The following is a 15,556-nucleotide window of genomic DNA, read 5'->3' as shown; positions in this document are numbered from 1 at the left end:
AACTTATATCAAAATGTAATATCCATGTGTTAAAAGTCAGTTTTTCATAAAACCACAATATTTGCCTCTGAGATGAAGTTGAATAAAAATCTGAGGTACTTCACAATTATACTCAAATACAGAGTAAATGTATTTCGTTACATTATTTGTAATATTTAGCAACTGTTGACAGCTGACGTTGAAGAGAACTGAAATGAACATTTATACTGGACTTTAAAGTTATATTCAACTGCCTAAAAACAAAACAGCTAAAGATGTTTACCTCGGCCCATTTATGTGCATAATAAAGAGTATAAACTATATAAAATCATATGTTGGTAACATATTAGTCAACGTTTTATTTTTATCAGTACATACATTAGATTACTGGAGTAAATTGAAACCCAATACTTGCATTTAAAAGTGTAATCTGGCAATTTCTCTTAAAAAATCTGACGTCGCGGCGCGCAATGAATTCTGGGTTAGGCAAGGCTGCGAAGCATCCATCCAACTATCCTTCATTTCATGGGAAAAGAAGGACGCATTTGCAGGCCATATTTTGAAGGAGCCTTCGAAGGACCTACGAATTGGGACGGCCTTCGTCGCGCTGCGGTGACGCAATCCGCTATACCTTCCACTGTAAACGAGTCTCGGTGCGTCCTTTGAAGGCTGCGTCGGCCGCGCACTTCAAAGGACACGGCCTTCAAAGGACGCAGCCCTTGAATTGGGACACAGCTGCAGAAACCAGAAGCAGATTATAGAGCAGATTATAGTGCTGCTGCAATAAGAGTCCTTACCGCTGGTTAGAAGAACGATGTCTGACATAACTAATGCGAAGGTAGCTACTTTTATTTGCGTTTCAGTTTCATTTATTGTAACATCGTCGTGCTATGAGACGTACCTTCCGTGTTTACACCCATAGGTCCAGACGCACAAAAGTGTAAAATAAAGGACCAATGTCTTATCAAAAAACAAGCAAGGGTCAGTCAGAGAGCGGGCACATTGTTGCTTCGAGGCAACGCAGATCAGACGAAGTCAGTTAAGTTGCACTGAGAACTAACATTAAACTGGCCTAGACATAATGCAGAAATTGACTTATTTGCTGCTGAAAATACAGTTTAAGATGGTAGATGTGTTTTGTAGCACAAGTTTCTAGCTTGTCCAATGGTCGGGATGACGTCAAAACCCGGAAGACCGGTTTTTTCCATCCAGTTTATGAGTACAATAAAGCTTGTGGTGAACATAACTTTACGATAATTTGGCGTTTTGTTCTACAAAGTCAACTACACACTTAAACCGAGAGGCGATTTTTGACGCAGTTATTTTTATATTTGAAAATTTAGGTTTCTAATTAGTAGACAGAGTATCTTAAAGTTATGTTTACCTCAGGCTTATTAGTCTTCCGGGTTTTGACGTCATTCCTGCACCACTCTTAAAGGGGCTATATGCGTTTTTCTGAAATTTAAACTCGCAACTGACACCTGTGGCCAAAAAACAGAACTGCTCTCATTTTCTGCTCGCTCTCGCAGCGGTGGTGACGTCACATCCGCAGACAGCGCGGGAAAAGACTACCGCCAGAAAATAGGAAAAATAGGATACAGGCTTATAGGTGCACCCACTGTGAGCGGACAAGGTGTCAGTATGCTCATCAGGAGATGTTTGAGTCATAAATGGTAAAATAAAAAGGCTATTGTTACGTTTATTTTGGGGAAAAAGTTGCATATAGCCCCTTTAACCATCCATCAGCAGCAGGTCAAACAGGCTTAAAGTGGGCAAACTATTTTTCAGAACATTGTAGCTGATTATGACCAGTTAGAAACCAACATTGTAGCTGATTATGACCAGTTAGAAACCAGCAACCATGTTCTACAGCTGGATTTTCCAAATGGAGTAGAACTGAAGGTCATTTTTCTTCCTCTGTCAGTGCACAGGTCAGCAGCCAGATGTTCCTCTAGCTGTGGTTGAGGAGATCCTACTGAACCTGCCTGAACATCAGGTGGTGGGAGTCTGTCGGCTGGTGTGTCGTGAGTGGAAGGAGCTGGTGGACAGTACTGCACACTGGAGAGAGCGCTGTCGGAGAGAGGGGATCAAGCCCTGTAATGCGTCCAGACCCCCAGAGGACTGGCGCCAGTTTTACTTTCTAAGTAGAAGACGACGAAACTTGATTAAGAATCCCAGAGCTGATGGTGAGCCACATAATAAAGACAATACATGTCAGTATACAGTACATCCGGAAAGTATTCACAGTACATCCGGAAAGTATTCACAGCACTTCACTTTTTCCACCTTTTTTTGTGTTACAGCCTAATTCCAAAATGGATTAAATTCAGTATTTTCCTCAGTTCTATAAACAATACCCCATAATGACAACATGAAAGAAGTTTGTTTGAAATCTATGCAAATAAATATATGTATGAAAAAAAAATCACATGTACATAAGTATTCACAGCCTTTGCCATGACACGCCAAATTTAGCTCAGGTCAGAGTCCTGCACGGGTGACCCGAGAAAATGAAACGGGTGAAAAACATCCTAACTGTGTCAGATATGGATGCTGGTCGGGTTGGACAAGGGAGAAACATGGGTCTAAACACGGGTTTAAAACAGTCACATACAAACGAATATATATGTATATTGTAGATGTGTTCCTAAAAAATGTATGCATATTTTCTACAATTTATCTACAAAAATATGCCTTGCCTGTATTTCAAGTTGATAAAATAATTTCAAATCCATATCTGTTTATTTGTGCGCGCGCCCTCCCAGGAGAATCACAACCATCTGCACTCGTCGAGATGGATCCTGAGGAGTTGAAGAAAAGATTGGATAGCCGCAAATGTGGAACTTCATCGCTGAGGAAGCACGCAGATAACTGTGGTAACAAACTTAGCACACGCAGTTCTATCGAACAGTATTTTTTAAAAAGGGGACAGAACTGAATGTGCCTTGTAGAGATGATAAGTACACATAACCGTCTTTGACAGCTCGGCTGAAGTTGTCCTTGTGTTAATGGTCGTGTACTTAGTTAACTTCAGTATGCTGGCAATAAACATTTTTGTAAGTGTGTATAATGTGATATGCTAAACTGATTTTTTTTTCGGGTGCGGGTCGGGTGTCGGTTATATTTTAAGCGGGTCGGGTTGAGTGCGGATTTTAATTAGTGCTGTTGTCGGAAAACGGGTCGGATGCGGTTTTAAGCACTGCGGGTACGGGCGGGTGCGGATTTACAAAATCGGACCCATGCAGGACTCCGGCTCAGGTGCATCCTGTTTCCACTGATCATCCTTGATGTTTCTACAACTTGTTCGGAGTCCACCTGTGGTAAATTCAGTTGATTGGACATGATTTAGAAAGGTACACACCTGTCTATATAAGGTCCCACAGTTAACAGTGCATGTCAGAACACAAACCAAGCCATGAAGTCCAAGGAATTGTCTGTAGACCTCAGAGACAGGATTGTATCGAGGCACAGATCTGGGGAAGGGTACAGAAAAATGTCTGCAGCATTGAAGGTCCAAAAGAGCACAGTAGCCTCCATCATCCATAAATGGAGGAAGTTTGGAACCACCAGGACTCTTCCTAGAGCTGGCCGCCCAAACTGAGTGAACTGAGCGATCGGTGGAGAAGGGCCTTAGTCAGGGCCTTAGTCAGGGATGAGACCAAGAACCTGATGGTCACTGATAGAGCTCCAGCATTTCTCTGTGGAGAGAGGAGAACCTTCTCTGCAGCACTCCACCAATCAGGCCTGTATGGTAGAGTGGCCATACGGCACATGACAGCCCGCCTGGAGTTTGCCTAAAGACTCTCAGACCCTGAGAAAAAAAATAATCTGGTCTGATGGAACAAAGATTGAACTGTTAGGCCTGAATGACAAGCGTCATGTCTGGAGGAAACCAGGTACTGCTCATCACCTGGCCGATACTATCCCTACAGTGAAGCATGGTGGTGGCAGCATCATGCTGTGGGGATTTTTTTCAGCGGCAGGAACTGGGAGACAAGTCAGAGACATCATTGATGAAAACCTTCTCCAGGGCGCTCTGGACCTCAGACTGGGGCGAAGGTTAATCTTCCAACAGGACAATTACCCTAAGTACACAGCCAAGATAACAAAGGAGTGGCTACAGGACACCTCAGTGACCCAGCCCAGAATTGAACCCGATTGAACATCTCTGGAGAGATCTGAAAATGGCTGTGCACTGACGCTTCTCATCCAACCTGATGGAGCTTGAGAGGTCCTGCAAAGAAGAGTGGGAGAAACTGCCCAAAAATAGGTGTGCCAAGCTTGTAGCATCATACTCAAAAAGACTTGAGGCTGTAATTGGTGCCAAAGGTGCTTCAACAAAGTATTGAGCAAAGGCTGTGGATACTTATGTACGTGTGATTATTATAATTTTTTTTAAACAAATTTGCTAAGATTTCAAACAAACTTCTTTCACGTTGTCATTATGGGGTATTGTTTGTAGAATTTTGAAGAAAATAATTAATTTGATCCATTTTGGAATAATGTTGTAACACAAAATGTGGAAAAAGTGAAGCGCTGTTAATCATTTCCGGATGCACTGTAAAAAAAGGAATGTTTGCACCAATTGTTTTCTGATGTTCTTTTTTAGATGGTCTTCAAGGATGGAAGATTCTACGCAATGGAGGTGACCAATGGGCGGTCGAGGAAAATAGGAAACCATTTCCGGAAGACACAGTCACCAAATGTTTTGTAACCTCTTATGGGTACGTTTGACATTTTAGATCCTTCAAGAAAATTCAATCAATCAGCAAGCCAATCTACATAATAATCACCCATAAACTTTGTCCTCAGGTCATGTTTGAAGCGACAGCTGATTGATTTGAAGAAAGAAGGTTATAATGCTGCTTTCATGGATCAACTGCAACCTCATATCAAAATATCCGACTGGTGAGTGTTCACTCAAACACCCATTTCATGCTACAGGATCTTAAGTGTTGAATTTCATATTTTATGTGATGATTTTTTTGTACATGACCTGTCCATCTGTGTCAGATATGCCTTGTTGCAATATGACGTTCTTATTTATATTTTACATTTGTTATTTGTATTACTATTATTGCAGTAATCTGAATAAAGTGTAATTTCTTGTTAAAGGGGACCTATTATGCAAAATTCACTTTTACATAGAGTCTGAAAATAAATGTCTCAGCAGTGTGTGTACACAGCAGTGTGTGTCTCCTCGCCAGAGCATTTAACAGCAGCATTACAAAGAAATGCCTTCTTATTAAAGCTACTAAAGGTATTCAATCAAGAGAAGTGAGTGAATTTCTGTCGACATCACAATTGTTCTGTCTTTGGTGCAAAAAGTAGCTGAAAACTGCCCATTTAGTTGTCTTTATCGTATTGACCTAATCTTTGTCGTCTTCTATCTTATCTAGCTCTGCCGGTGTTCATTTTTTGTGCCGCTTTTTGTCATTCAACTGTTTGTCTTCTCGAAGTCTTCTACTTCGTCTTGTGCCTGGGCCCATTTAAAAAAATTGCCATATTCACCGTACAAATTAAACGATATGCAAAAATCATCCATTTAGCCTACCTAAATAAACGTTTTAATATATGTCTCTCACTCTGTTTGCAGGCGTAACTGTGTTACTATGGTTACCAATGTTTATAGTGGCGTATTAATTTCGAATTGTAATCAAACTGACTGGAACTACCTGTGCATTAAACGGTTTTACTGCACACCTTCCAGCTAATCAGAATCGAGTATTTAAACAGACCAAGGTATAAATAGCAGTAGAAACTGTATATTACGCTGCTGTCACTTTAATACACAGATTTAATATATACATGCGATTTCTTTGCTGTTTATGTTCACAGACATAACCATGATTATGTAAACTTTGTGTGTTTTCGAAAGTTTAAGCACAATAAGACATGAAAGAGAACTTGGTTTAATACTCACGGTATGCACCATCTGACATCCAGCTTTCTGTGTGCGTGCTTCGAGTGTGTGTGCTCAGAAAACCATAGATCAGAATTATAGTCTGATATGGCTTTAAAACGCATGCAGATAATAAACTTTCATGATGATGAAGAACTGCAATGTCACGTGAGCGTGACCACGACAGAGATGCTAATCAAAACAAAACAGATGATTTAGTTTTTGGCAGAGTGTTTTGAGTTGTAAAGGCTCCGTCCTCTTCTGGAAAGTGGGGTGGGGAGCAGATCATCATTTGCATTTAAAGAAACATGCACTCAAATGGGCATTTACAACATGGTATTATAAATTATTTGTGGGGTATTTTGAGCTAAAACTTCACAGATGCATTCTGGGGACACCTGAGACTTGCATTACATCTTATAAAAAGGGGCATAATGGTGCGTTCACACCGGACGCGATTCGCGCGAGTGATTTACATGTTAAGTCAATGCAGAGACGCGAAATGGCATTCTGCGGCGCGATTCGCGTGAATCTCGCCGCCTCATTCGCACGATTGAGGCCGCGCGAAGGACGGTAATTGAGCGTTTTGAACGTGCGAATCGCTCAAGTTGAAAAATCGGAACTTTGGCGGATATTTCGCGCCGCGTTAACCAATCAGGAACTTGCTATAGTAGTGACAACAATGAGGAGAAAATCTGTATATTAATATCTGGTTCAGACAATATGATTATCACTGTGATAACATTAAATGACATGAAACACAACCCAGTCTCTTTTTGTTAAATGCAAGTTTATGTATGATCAATAATACAAAAGTATAAGTAATGTATAACAAGCTATACATGAAATAAAGCAAACAATTCAGTCAAACATTCAAAGTCAGTGCTAGTAGGCTAACGTTGCAACTGCAACGTACAGTTATTGCCTAAAAATATAAAGTAATGAAACTTCTCTTTGCCCTCAGCCTAAACGATTTGCCAGGTAACAAATTATAGATCCATGACACCAAAGATCGGCCGTTACAAGACGAATTATAGCTCGAGACACACCACAGAGACATCAGAGCCAGCGGCAGACGGCAGAAGGACTGGCCGAGGAAAGGTTGCCCTCGCCGGCTTTGACGAGCACCAGTGATGCGCGGGTCAATGTATAAACAACCCGCACCCGACCGACGTTTTCAACTAACCCGCCCGCAACTCGGACCGCAAAAAAAAAGAAGAAAATATTGTACCCGACCCGCTTCCTGACCCGCATTTTTTAAAAGTAGTAAATGCTCATCGTAGCTCATTGGGCCATTGAGAAAATGTTTCAGGCCCTGACGTGGTGTGCTCAGAGGTGCAGCAGCGAGAGCAGGAAGTTCTTGAGGCGGCCCATCATTTTCCATTTCAGCTCCAGATGCATATTATTGATGAACGCGATGTTTATGTTTCGACCCGGCTTGAAGAATTCATCAGCCCACATTTGGAAAACATTTGGAAAAGTGTGAAAGCCCTTAGGAGCGCAAACTGTTATTTTTCTGAATGCTGTATGATATAGCCTAGTGTTATGTAATACAGGCTTGATTTATTCATTTATTTCGTTAAATTTTCTTAACAATTAAGATGCTGCATGTGTTTATCCAGTCTAATCGAAGTGTGCGTCTCTCCCCCGACTTTCCCAACAAAAATCCCGCCCCCTCTCAGAAAATACATAAAACTGACTTTAAATGCGTTTAAAAGTAGCCTATTAAAATGGTACAATGGCATTGCTCAGTTCAACGTTTTGGGAAATCGGGCATTTTGTCCCGCGTCAGCATTTATTCAAAAGTTAATAACGCTCAACATTCAAAAGGTAAATAAGGATTTATTGACGATCCGACCGACCGTGACCCGAATATCATTAAAAATATTTTTGGATGACTCGTAACCGCGGGTAACCGTGGGTGGCCGCGGGCACCCGCTCATTTTGGATCAACCCGCGCATCACTGACGAGCACTGAGCGCCGCTGATCCGCTGGAGCTCACAACTCCGAAAACGGCAGATAAAATGTTCAAATAGGCACTCTTTATATAAATAAACCACAGATTTGAGCTTTAAACAGCTACATTATCGACTGAAAAAGTCTTAAAACTACGTTTTGTCACACATTAACAGTAGATTTTAACAAAAAAAAGACATGTTAACACAGCCCATGTCAGCCATTACTCAACGAGACGAGCCGCTGGCGGAAGCCCCGCCCATGATGCGAATTTGCGTCTGTTGTGCAGTGAATGTCACGCACGATTCGCGCGAATTTCACGCGCGATTGAAGCGAGTAAACTCAAAATGTTCAAGCGTCCACCTTCGCGCGAATCGCGTCCGGTGTGAACGCCATATAATAGGTCCTCTTTAAAAACGATCCAAACCTTAAAACATAAAATATAGTTTGAAAAATGTCTGGGTTTTTTTTGTTGTTGTGTTCCTCTCTGATGATAGCAGAAGTTTAACTTTTGGGTGAACTATCCCTTTAAGTACGCAGTACCAGTGTTGGGTACATACCAATCTCTAATATGAAAGCACAATTATGAAATGTCTTTTCTGCAGGTATGCACCACGCTTTGATTGTGGGTGTCAATATGAGGTCTGTGTAAAGTTGCTTAATCAGAAGAAAAACCCCATCAAAACCTTTGAGCCTGAAAAAGTTTTTTTTCAACAGTGGAACGATGAGCCGTGGTGTCAAGTAAGTAGAACACTACTTATTCTCCTATAATCAAACTAAGAGTCTAAGCCTCATTGCCCCTGCGTTTGTCCTGCTTTATTTCAGATGACACATGTCTTTAAGGATTATGGACCTGGGGTTCGGTTTATTTGTTTCACTCATGGAGGGGTGGATACACAGTTCTGGGCAGGCCATTTTGGAATACGGGTCACTAACAGTAGTGTGGAGATCTGTCCATTTGAAGAGAAATAGTGTCCTCCTGCATGATTTTTTATTTTTACCGGGCACAAAAATGACCTTCAGATGAGGAATTCTACTGATAAATTATGCTATAAGGATATTGTGTCGGGGGGGGGGGTGGTTTTGCGAGGTCTGTAGCGGGAGAGAGAGAGCAGGGCCGAGCGTTTGGTAAGTAGGTCAAGTGCAAATTAATAACACCTGTGTCTGATTGCAGTAATTGGCTGGAGAGACTGCTTATAAGCTGCAGCAGAGAGAGAGATGGGAGAGAGAGCTCAGGACTGGGACTGACATGCACACACACGGCTGAGGCTATATGCTGAGAGAGAGTTTGGAGTTTGATCTACGAGTGATTGGAAAAGTTTATGAGTTTGAGTTGAATGTGCCGAGCGCTTGTACCAGTATTGAGGATCATAAAGATCAATAAAGTGCAGTCTCAGTCAAGCCGACCCCGTCTTCTTCCTTCCTACACCACATCAAAGCTTACACTGGTGCCGAAACCCGGGAAGGAAGAAGAGTGCCGCCGCGATGGAGACCCCGCCAAAAACGCCGCTTGCGGACCTCGTACAATCGCTCGCTGGTCTTCACCAACAGAACCATGACGACCTGCTGGCCGTGAGGGCGGAGCAGGATCGACGCTTCGAGGCCCTCATCCGGGCCCAACACGAACACGGGGGGTGGCCGGGCCCTCATCCGGGCTCCGGCCACCCCCCCGTGTAACACCGACTCGGCCGCTACCATCGGCCTCTCGAAGATGGGACCGGAGGATGACCCGGAGGCGTTCCTCGACCTCTTCGAGAGGTCCGCCGAGTCCCGGGGGTGGCCCAGGTCGGACTGGCCAATGCGGCTCCTGCCACTGCTGTCTGGGGAGGCGCAGGCAGCCGCCCACCAACTGCCAGTCCAGAACCTCCTGGACTACGAAGACCTGCAGCGCGCCGTCCTGCAGCGGGTCGGCCGGAGTCCGGAGCAACATCGCCAGCGGTTCCGGACCCTGACCCTCGACGACTCTGGCCGGCCCTTCGTCTTCGCGCACCAGCCCCGGGACTCGTGCCGCAAGTGGCTGATGGCCGACGGAAGCGACGTCGAGGGAGCCATCGACAAGGTGGTACTGGAGCAGTTCGTCGCGCGGCTTCCTCAGAAGACCGCGCAGTGGGTCCAGTGCCACCGCCCGACGTCGCTGACCCAGGCCATCCAGTTGGCGGAGGACCACATCGTGGCGTGCACCGGGGTCGGCGAGCCCCTGCCAGCGGCTTCTCTCTCTCTCTCTCTCTCTCTCTCTCTCTCTCTCTCTCTCTCTCTCGCCCTCCTGCTGTTCCTTCCCCTTCTCTCCCCAAACCTGTTGCCCTTCCCAGGTCGCGAGGGGCGTGGCCGCCTAGACCAGCCCCAAGGTGGAGAACGGGCGGTCCCGGTGAACCGGCGGCACCTCCCCGTCCGGTCCAGAGGGGAGGGGCGTCCGGGACGGATCCCTATCCCTCCTCCCCTATGCCCGCGCTCTCTCCACGCAAATTACAGGACCCACTGCCAGCCACTAGAGCGGTGAGGAAGCCTGGGCCGGCTTGCTGGCGCTGTGGGGACCCCGGCCATTTCATCGATCGGTGTCCGGTGAGGGAGGTGGGGACACTGATCCGGGTCCCCGACGCGCCGCAAGCCGCCTCCGATCAAGCTGGCCTGTACCAGATACCTGTGAGTATCGAGGGGGGTACTTATCAGGCTTTGGTGGATTCGGGTTGTAACCAGACCTCCATCCATCAAAGCCTGATTCGGTCTAAGGTGTTGGATAACCGCCGCATGGTTAAGGTGAGGTGTGTGCACGGGGAAGTGGTGAACTATCCGTTGTTGCCCGTGGATATTCAATTTCGGGGACAAAAGCATAGTGTTGAGGTGGCAGTTAACCCGCACCTCCGGCATCCGCTAATTTTGGGGACCAATTGGCCAGCATTTAATAAATTGTTGGGGCATTTGTGTGCGGGTGCTTCTTGGGGAAAACGTGTAAAGGGGAAAGAGACGGTTGCTCAGTTGGGAGAGGTGGATTCGGGACCTCCGGGGGCCGGTCTGGGGGAACAGAGAGGTCTGGAGATGCCCGTTCTCACAGACCGCGATGACTTTCCCCTGGAACAGTCCCGGGATGAGTCACTGAAAAACGTGTTTAATCAGGTCCGTTCCATCGACGGCCACCTCCTCCAGCCTGACCAGCCGCTCTCTTATTCCTATTTTTGTATTTTAAAGGATCGGTTGTATCGGCTGACCCAAGACACCCAGTCAAAGCAGGATACAACCCAGTTGTTAGTACCTAAAAGCCGCCGGGAAATGCTTTTCCAGGCGTCTCATTCTAATCCTATGGCCGGGCATTTAGGACAAACGGCTACACTCCACCGTCTAATGGCCCGTTTCTTCTGGCCGGGCATTCACGAGACTGTACGCAGATGGTGTGCGCCTTGTCGTGAATGTCAGTTGGTGAATCCACCGGCCACCCCAAAAGCACCATTGTGCCCACTCCCGCTAGTGCAGGTCCCCTTCGAGAGAATTGGTATGGACCTCATCGGGCCATTAGAGCGGTCAGCACGCGGGCATCGCTTTGCATTAGTTATGGTAGACTATGCAACGCGATACCCAGAAGCAGTCCCGCTCCGCACTATTTCGGCGAAAAGTGTTGCGAGCGCACTGTTTTCATTCATCTCCCGGGTGGGAATCCCGAAAGAGATTCTCACCGATCAAGGCACGGCGTTCATGTCACGAACGATTCGCGAACTTTACGAGTTGTTGGGCGTTAAATCGGTTCGCACAAGCGTCTATCACCCACAAACAGATGGCTTGGTGGAACGGTTTAATCGCACGTTGAAATCCATGATTCGTAAGTTCGTTCACGAGGACGCCAAAAATTTGGATAAATGGCTAGAACCTCTGATGTTTGCTGTTCGCGAGGTCCCGCAAGCCTCCACGGGGTTTTCCCCCTTCGAGCTTCTCTATGGACGCCAGCCTCGGGGGGTGCTGGATGTCCTTAGGGAGGCTTGGGAGGAGGGACCTTCAGCGAGTAAAAATGAAATTCAGTATGTCCTGGACCTGAGAACAAAACTCCACACTTTGGGGCGGCTGTCAATGGAGAATTTGTTACAGGCTCAGGACAAACAGAAACAGCTATACAACAGAGGCGCTAGGCTTCGTCAATTCGCTCCGGGAGATAAGGTACTTGTATTACTCCCTACGTCGAGCTCGAAATTACTTGCAAAGTGGCAAGGACCCTTTGAGGTCACACGGCGAGTTGGCGATCTCAATTATGAGGTGATTCGATCAGATAGGGACGGGGCACGTCAAATTTACCACCTCAACCTGCTAAAGAAATGGTCTGAGGCGGAGTCAGTGATGCTCGCGACGGTGGTGAGCGGAGAGTAGGGCTGTGCAATTAATCGAATTTCGATTTCGATTTTGCCTCCCAACGATCACCAAAATAGTACAATCGAGAAAAAACGATTATTTTGCCTTGCGTTCTGAATGAAACGCGCACGCGCACATCCGCCCCTCCCGAACCCACAAATCTCTCTCAGTTCGTGAGTCTCGTGTGCATATCATCCGCTGGAATTTAAAAACTCGGCGCGAGTAAAGATGGCAGAAGGAGGGCAGTTACAGCAGCGTTTGGTGAGCAAAAAAGGCAAAACCAACTCCGTTGTCTGGGAACAGTTTGGCTTCGAGGAATCAGGCGACGAGCAGAAACATGCTAAGAATGGCAGTGGCTGTGACGCAAGGGAACACCATGAATTTGTTTAACCACTTGAAAATTAAACAGAGTGACCTATGACAATCTAATAAAGAAACAAAAACTGACGAGAGCAGGGGAGCCGTGTAAACATCCTTTTTTTCCTTCATATTTTTCAAATAATTCTCTCTTTGTAAACTTTGTTCAATGCATGCGAGATTGCGAGTTCTGCCATATTTTCGAATATGACCAGTCGTTTTCACCGTCATCACCCGGGTTTAGTGCTTTAGGGTTTAGGTTTAGAATGAGAAGCCGCGCGCGCTGTGAGAAAATGTGTCTCTGTGCGTTCATCCGAGAGCGCGCACACGTCTCTCAGCGCGCAAATATTGAGTTCTCTTTCAAGTCTTGCTCTTAAACGGACAAACTCACACAAAACGTATGTCAACATGTCCATCTTGATGAGTATCTTAGCAGACATAGTCTGTATATGCCTTAAGTGAACTTTATACAGTCGATAAAGAAGACGCGAGGTCTTAAAGGGGCAGTAGCCTTTACTGCTGTCTGTTTAATGTCAAACAACAAAAGACAAGGACATCACTCACTGCTCTTGATTGAATAGCTTTTGTAAGTTTAATAGGATTAATCTTTAATTTATGCACTCAAATATGCAATGTTATTTTACATTTGATACATTTCTGTACCTGAAAACTAATGTTAGACGTACATGAAAAGCATAGCCGAACCATATTGTTGATCTTATTTATTTGTGGTTATCATTTTTACGTGAATACTTTTATACTTTGATTCGAATATATGTTATATTATTTATTTTAATAGTTCAAAAAGTACAACAAATGTTACAATTTCAATTGAATTGTTGAAAGGTGTATTTTTAATAAATACAACACATTCCCAAAGTCATGTGAAATAATCGTTTTACATAATCGTGATTTCAATATTGACCAAAATAATCGTGATTATGATTTTTTCCATAATCGAGCAGCCCTAGCGGAGAGGAGGATCTCGGGCCGGAGGCGGTTCAAAAACCTCAATCTCTCGCTCTGGCCCCGGGGGGAGACCACCTCTCGCCCTCGCAGCTCACTGACGTAAAACATTTACAAGCAGAGTTCGCTGACGTGTTCTTGCCCCTACCTGGTCGCACTGATCTCATCCAACACCACGTTGAGACTGAGCCGGGAGTTGTGGTTCGCAGCCGGCCATACCGCTTGCCTGAACATAAGAAAAAAGTGGTTCAGGAAGAATTAGAGGCTATGCTTGACATGGGTGTGATAGAAGAATCCAACAGTGACTGGGCGAGCCCGATTGTTTTAGTGCCTAAACCTGACGGCTCGGTCCGTTTCTGTGTGGATTATCGTAAGGTGAACGCGGTGTCGAAATTTGATGCTTATCCAATGCCAAGGATTGACGAATTGCTTGATCGGCTAGGGACTGCTCGTTTTTATTCGACGCTGGACTTGACTATGGGTTATTGGCAGATCGATCCCCTTGTCTCCAATGACCAAAGAAAAGACCGCTTTCACCACGCCGTTTGGATTACACCAATTCGTCACCCTTCCTTTCGGCCTGTTCGGGGCTCCCGCAACCTTCCAGCGTCTGATGGACAGAATTCTCCGGCCACATGCTGCATATGCCGCTGCCTATCTGGATGATATCATCATCTACAGTGCAGACTGGCAGCGTCATATGCAGCACTTGCGAGCTGTCCTGAAGTCGCTGAGAAGGGCGGGGCTTACCGCCAACCCGAAGAAGTGTGCAATTGGGCGGGTGGAAGTAAAGTATCTGGGCTTCCACTTGGGTCATGGTCAGGTGCGTCCCCAAATTGACAAGACCGCAGCTGTTGCGGCCTGTCCGAGACCCAAGACCAAAAAGGAGGTTAGACAGTTCCTGGGGCTAGCGGGATATTACAGGAGGTTTGTACCTAATTATTCGGACCTCGCTAGCCCGCTGACTGATCTAACTAAAAAAGAGGTACCAGATACGGTTCAGTGGATGGAGCGGTGCCAGCAGGCTTTTACTCAGATAAAGGCTGCTCTGTGTGGTGGACCGCTCTTGCAGGCTCCTAACTTTTCTCTCCCTTTTCTTCTACAGACTGACGCCTCGGACAGAGGGTTGGGCGCGGTCCTGAGGTGGAGGGTGAGGAGCGGCCGGTGCTGTACATCAGTCGCAAGCTCTCTAAGAGAGAGACGATGTACAGCACCATTGAGAAGGAGTGTTTGGCCATCAGGTGGGCCGTTCTCACCCTTCGCTATTACCTCCTGGGGCGGGAGTTCACCCTCTGTTCGGACCACGCCCCCTTGCAGTGGCTCCACCGCATGAAGGATACCAACGCGCGGATCACCCGTTGGTATCTAGCTTTACAGCCATTTAAGTTCAAGATGGTCCACAGGCCGGGTGCTCAGATGGCTGTGGCTGACTTCCTCTCCGGGGGGGGAGGTTTTAAGTATGAAGTATGAAACGTGACTTTAAGTATGAAATGTGACTTTACTAGTGCAGTCGGGTCTCTATGAACAGTATTTTACTTTCCAAACGACGTTATTCTTGATAACTGTTAATTTTGTATATAATCATTAATAAGTGAAATTCCTTTATGTCAACATATTTTATTATTGATGCATTGTTGTATGAATGCACGCTGTGCCATCATGATGGTTTAAGCCAATGATGCTCCATCCAACATGCTAGCATCCGTCTACCTGAACTCATTACAATACTTGTTTAAAAGTTATAAAGCTCTTTTCAAAGTTGAAAGCATACTAGAAAAAGGTTTCTACATTGTGTTTATTTGACAAGATTATGCTATATTTCTGAAAGCACTTAATTTAACATTATTAGTCCAACTACATTTTTGCATGCTAACTATCGTCATTGTAAAAACTTTATGCGTTAGCTGTGTATCCGCAACGCTATGGCAACTTGCTGTGCAAATCCATAAAAAAAATTATTTGACCGACCATACTTCATACCACTGTTAATTTTGACAGCAAAATTATCTAGTTTTAGTCATAGTCTTTTGAAAACTAAAATACCATTTAGTTTTAGACACATTTTA

General features: G+C 45.3%; 1 protein-coding gene across 3 annotated transcripts in view; it reads left to right on the top strand.

Annotated features, from left to right (window-relative positions):
• The first annotated feature begins 504 nt into the window (after positions 1 to 504).
• LOC307117703 (F-box only protein 44-like) overlaps positions 505 to 15,556 on the top strand; it is a 24,809-nt gene continuing 9,757 nt past the window's right edge. Inside the window, exons 1-8 of one of the 3 annotated variants that reach the window (XM_079802710.1) lie at positions 672 to 817; positions 1,904 to 2,165; positions 2,745 to 2,855; positions 4,589 to 4,703; positions 4,792 to 4,887; positions 8,444 to 8,480; positions 8,556 to 8,579; positions 9,013 to 9,140. In XM_079802710.1, the coding sequence (XP_079658836.1) occupies positions 794 to 817; positions 1,904 to 2,165; positions 2,745 to 2,855; positions 4,589 to 4,703; positions 4,792 to 4,887; positions 8,444 to 8,480; positions 8,556 to 8,579; positions 9,013 to 9,015 (672 nt within the window). In that variant the 5' untranslated portion in view covers positions 672 to 793 and the 3' untranslated portion in view covers positions 9,016 to 9,140. Of the gene's footprint in view, positions 818 to 1,541; positions 1,653 to 1,903; positions 2,166 to 2,744; positions 2,856 to 4,588; positions 4,704 to 4,791; positions 4,888 to 8,443; positions 8,580 to 9,012 lie in introns of those variants that run through there. The other 2 variants (XM_079802708.1, XM_079802709.1) reach the window with 2 other exon arrangements.

The sequence above is a fragment of the Gobio gobio genome (genome assembly GCF_949357685.1).
Source record: "Gobio gobio genome assembly, chromosome: 21".
In the NCBI taxonomy this organism is placed as follows: Eukaryota; Metazoa; Chordata; class Actinopteri; order Cypriniformes; family Gobionidae; genus Gobio; species Gobio gobio.
The sequence above is the reverse complement of the archived record's forward strand: the minus strand, read 5'-3'. Positions and strand labels throughout refer to the sequence as shown.